The 5,134-nt window shown below is 42.0% G+C and overlaps 1 protein-coding gene across 1 annotated transcript in view; it reads left to right on the top strand.

Annotated features, from left to right (window-relative positions):
- Window positions 1-345: 345 nt before the first annotated feature.
- Window positions 346-5,134, top strand: part of LOC111968548 (protein unc-119 homolog B-like) — a 13,743-nt gene continuing 8,954 nt past the window's right edge. The window contains exons 1-3 of the mRNA XM_023994241.2: window positions 346-707; window positions 979-1,092; window positions 1,256-1,355. Of these exons, the coding sequence (XP_023850009.1) occupies window positions 473-707; window positions 979-1,092; window positions 1,256-1,355 (449 nt within the window). The 5' untranslated portion in view covers window positions 346-472. The remainder of the gene's footprint in view (window positions 708-978; window positions 1,093-1,255; window positions 1,356-5,134) is intronic.

A 5,134-nucleotide genomic window follows, 5' to 3' on the forward strand; every position in this document is an offset into this window, starting at 1 on the left:
ATACATTCGCTTTGAGGCTCGATCTGCCTGAATCAATGCTGGTACAGCAATACATCATACAGATTGTAAYTTTAAAATATTGAGGGACTGTGAATCAGTGGTGGTTAAAAACAACACCTGTAGGCGCCTTTGGCCACCGCATGCGTAAATCAATTTTGGCGCAATCTCTCCAAAAGACCTTTGCGCATAAAAGTCTGAGTGCGCGGTTAAGCAAGCATGTGTAACCAATGCCTGGTGTGGTGYACATCATGCCACCTAGTGTTATTCCTTTGAAAGTCCCTCTTTCACCTGCACTTGCGCTCTGATCAGTTGTCATAGCAACTGTACAGCATGTGCCTAAAAAACAAGCGCTTGACCCATCAACGAGATGCGGAGGTTCGTCAGTCGACAACTACGACGCCATCTTATTACTTTAAGGTAGAGAGASAGAGACAGAGACAGATAGACAAGGTTGTCATCATAGCTGGGAATTATGAGCGGAGCTAAAGCCCGCATCGACCCGCCTGTTGCTGCTGAGAATGTCTCGAGCGCCGGGCACAGTTCCGCGGCTCCTGCGCGGGAGCGCAAGCCAAGTGGAGGGGTTCTGAAGAGACTCAAGTCTCGGCGAAGCCAGGTTGATAGTAGGCCCGTCACAGAAGAAGATCTGCGGACACAAGTTGGCCACATCACCCCTGAAGAGGTCCTAGGATTGCGGGTTGCTACACGGGGTAGGCTATATCTATTTTCTGAACGATGCATTTATATACAGTGGCATTGAGTAATTGAGTGTGGCATTGAGTAATTGAGTGTGGCATTGAGTAATTGAGTGTGGCGTTGAGCATTGAGTGTGGCGTTGAATAAAACTGGCACACGAATGTCTGTCTATTTACCTGCATAGTCGCTATGATAGATGGATAGATCAGAAGATAGATCATTTTATTGCACTCTAGATCTTGTAAAACAGCCACTGAACACCCATAACCTGTATGTCCATCCCAGGGTACCTGTGTAAACCAGAGGACAACATCTTCAACATAGATTTCATTCGCTTTAAAATCAGAGACCTGGAGACAGGGACTGTGTTGTTTGAAATCGCCAAACCACCTCATACGGGTACAGTCCATATTCTCTCTCAGTTTGTGTGTGTGTCTGTGTATTACCACTGTAGTATGTCTGACTAATATGATCATGTGTTTGTGTTTKTTGTATGTACTGGAAATCATCACCGTGCCATTGGTGTAAAAATAAATGGTGTGTGTTGTGTCGTTGACCTCAGAGGAAGACGAGGAGAATGGAGAGGGAGACATGAGTGCCGGACGTTTCGTACGCTACCAGTTCACAGCAGCATTCCTACAACTGAGGACAGTGGGAGCCACGTGCGTAACTCTCTCTCTTTCAATTCAATTTCAATTTAAGGGCTTTATTGGCTTGGGAAACATATGTTAACATTGTCAAAGCAAGTGAAGTAGATAATAAACAAAGTGAAAAAAACWATAAAAATGTGCAGTAAACATTACACTCACAAAAGTTCCAAAAKAATAAATACATTTCAAATGTCATATTATGTGCAAATAGTTAAAGTACAAAAGGGAAGATAAATAAACATAAATATGGGTTGTATTTACAATACTGTTTGTTCTTCACTTTTGCCCTTTTCTTGTGGCAACAGGTCACAAATCTTGCTGCTGTGATGGCACACTGTTGTATTTCACTAAAATGGGGCGGCAGGTAGCCTAGTGGTTASAGAATTGGGCCAGTAACCGAAAGGTTGCTGGATCGAATTCCCAAGCTGACAAGGTAAAATATGTTGTTCTGCCCCTGAACAAGGCAGTTAACTCACTATTCCCCGGTAGGCCGTCATTGTAAATACGAATTTGTTCTTAACTGACTTGCCTAGTTAAATAAAGGTAAAATAAATAATTATGGGAGTTTGTTTTCAAATTCTTTGTGGGTCTGTGTAATCTGATGGAAATATGTGTCTCTAATATGGTCATACATTTGGCAGGAGGTTAGGAAGTGCAGCTCAGTTTCCACCTAATTTTGTGGGGAGTGTGCACATAGCCTGTCTTCTCTTGAGACCAGGTCTGCCTACGGTGGCCTTTCTCAATAGCAAGGCTATGCTCACTGAGTCTGTACACAGTCAAAGCTTTCCTTAAGTTTGGATCAGTCACAATGGTCAGGTATTCTGCCACGGTGTACTCTCTGTTTAGGGCCAAATAGCATTCTAGTTATCTCTTTTTTTTTCTTTTTTTCTTTAATAATTTTTTTTACATTTCCAATGTGTCAAGTAATTATCTTTTTGTTTTCTCATGATTTGGTTGGGTCTAATTGTGTTGCTGTCCTGCAGTCTGTTTGGGTTTGTGAATAGAGCCCCAGGACCAGCTTGCTTAGGGGACTCTTCTCCAGGTTAATCTCTCTGTAGGTGATGGCTTTGTTATGGAAGGTTTGGGAATTGCTTCCTTTTAGGTGGTTATAGAATTTAATGTCCCTTTTTTGGAATTTGATAATTAGCGGGTATCGGCCTAATTCTGCTATGCATGTATTATTTGGTGTTTTACGTTGTACACCGAGGACATTTTTGCAGAATTCTGCATGCAGAGTCTCAATTTGGTGTTTGTCCCATTTAGTGAATTCTTGATTGGTGAGCGGACCCCAGACCTTACAACCATAAAGGGCAATGGGTTCAATAACTGATTCAAGTATTTTTAGCCAGATCCTAAATGGTATGTCAAATGTTATGTTCCTTTTGATGGCATAGAAGGCCCTTCTTGCCTTGTCTCTCAGATCGTTCACAGCTTTGTGGAAGTTACCTCTGGCGCTGATGTTAGGCCGAGTTATAGTTTTTTGTGTGCTCTACGGCAATGGTGTCTAGATGGAATTTGTATTTGTGGTCCTGGCAACTGGACCTTTTTTGGAAGACTTTTATTTTTGTCTTACTGAGATTTACTGTCAGGGCCCAGGTCTGACAKAATCTGTGCAGAAGATCTAGGTACTACTGTAGGCCCTCCTTGGTTGGGGAGCAAACAGTAAACATTTGACTTCAGATTCTCGCCAATTCGTTGATATATGTTGAAYGGAGTGGGGCTTAAGCTGCTTGTGTACATGGATTTGATAATGTCGTATGTTTTTCCCCCAACACCACTTTCCATTGATTTGTATAGGAGACCCTCATGCCAAATTGAGTAAAAAGCTTTTTTGAAATCATCAAAGCATCAGAAGACTTTGCCTTTGTTTTGGTTTGTTTGTTTGTCAATTAGGGTGTGTAGGRTGAATACGTAGTCTGTCGTACGGTAATTTAGTAAAAAGCCAATTTGACATTTGCTCAATACATTGTTTTCATTGAAGAAATGTACCAGTCTGCTGTTAATGAAAATGCAGAGGATTTTCCCAGGTTGCTGTTGACGCATATCCCACGGTAGTTATTGGGGTCAAATTTGTTGTTGTTTGTTTAGTATTTTCCCAAGAAGTGGTTAGAGTCTATGGATTCTTCAATTACATTGAGCTCATTTCTGACGTGCTGTTCCTTCTTTTTCCGTGGTGTATTTCTGTATTGTTTTAGTGATTCACCATAGTGAAGGCSTAGGCTCAGGTTTTCTGGGTCTCTATGGGTGGGTTGCACCAACATGGTTTAAATTAACCTAGGATTAGAGCAAATCTAGGTTTATAATTAATCAGAGATGTGTTGCACCACTTAATTTAAAATCTGGATCAGTAAATCTATGATTACCGGTATTAAACTATGATTAGTGACATGTTACATCAATATATCGGGTATTTCGTGAGTTGAAACGAAGTAGCTAGCCTACTTGACAAATGAGGCCACAAAGTTGCTGTTCCTTGATAAAATAATAACAATGTAACGTTATAACTACTGCAACTCCATCGTGAAAGGTTCTAATGGGTTGGCTGATTTGAAATAAAATCCGTTATTTGCCAGTACTAGAAAGAAAACTAGTTTGTTAGCTACTGTAGCTAGCAAGTTTATAAACCAAGCTAGCTAGCATACAATATTATTCATTATTGTCATTACTTAACGTTATTTAGCCACAAAAAAAATATCTATTGCCAGAGCTGATGGAGGAATTTAGTAACGTACTGGAGGATAAAAAGTCAGACAACACGACTGTCAAAAAGAAGGAAGATACCTAGGTCATTTTTGCGACAAATATAATGGATCGACGCGGATTAAAAAGAAGAGGGACCCAAATCGGATGAAAGCGTGCTGGAAAAAAACTAAAAGGGGGGGAATGCAAGTAAAACTAAATGCATGCTCTTCAACCGATCGCTGCCTGCACCTGCCCCGCCTGTCCAACATCCACTACTCTGGACGGCTCTGACCTAGAATATGTGGACAACTACAAATACCTAGGTGTCTGGTTAGACTGTAAACTCTCCTTCCAGACTCACATCAAACATCTCCAATCCAAAGTTAAATCTAGAATTGGCTTCCTATTCCGCCAACAAAGCATCCTTCACTCATGCTGCCAAACATACCCTTGTAAAACTGACCATCCTACCAATCCTCGACTTCGGTGATGTCATTTACAAAAGCCTCCAAACCCTACTCAATAAATTGGATGCAGTCTACACAGTGCCATCCGTTTTGTCACCAAAGCCCCATATACATACTCGGACTCCGCGACCTGTCACGGCTCGCGTTTGGACCAGTTCGCCGCCTTACTCACTCTAGCGCATCGACCTTAATTGTGCTGGCCCTCGCTTCATACTCGTCGCCAAACCCACTGGTTCCAGGTCATCTACAAGACCCTGCTAGGTAAAGTCCCCCCTTACTCTCAGCTCGCTGGTCACCATAGCAACACCTACCTGTAGCACGCGCTCCAGCAGGTTTATCTCTCTGGTCACCCCCAAAACCAATTCTTCCTTTGGCCGCCTCTCCTTCCAGTTCCTCTGCTGCCAATGACTGGAACGAACTACAAAAATCTTCTGAAACTGGAAACACTTATCTCCCTCACTAGCTTTAAGCACCAGCTGTCAGAGCAGCTCATAGATTACTGCACCTGTACATAGCCCATCTATAATTTAGCCCAAACAACTACCTCTTTACCTACTGTATTTATTTATTTATTTTGCTCCTTTGCACCCATTATTTCGTGTCTCTACTTTGCGCTTTTCTTCCACTGCAACCAACACGCAT

The sequence above is a fragment of the Salvelinus sp. IW2-2015 genome, linkage group LG1, assembly GCF_002910315.2.
Source record: "Salvelinus sp. IW2-2015 linkage group LG1, ASM291031v2, whole genome shotgun sequence".
Classification (NCBI taxonomy): domain Eukaryota; kingdom Metazoa; phylum Chordata; class Actinopteri; order Salmoniformes; family Salmonidae; genus Salvelinus; species Salvelinus sp. IW2-2015.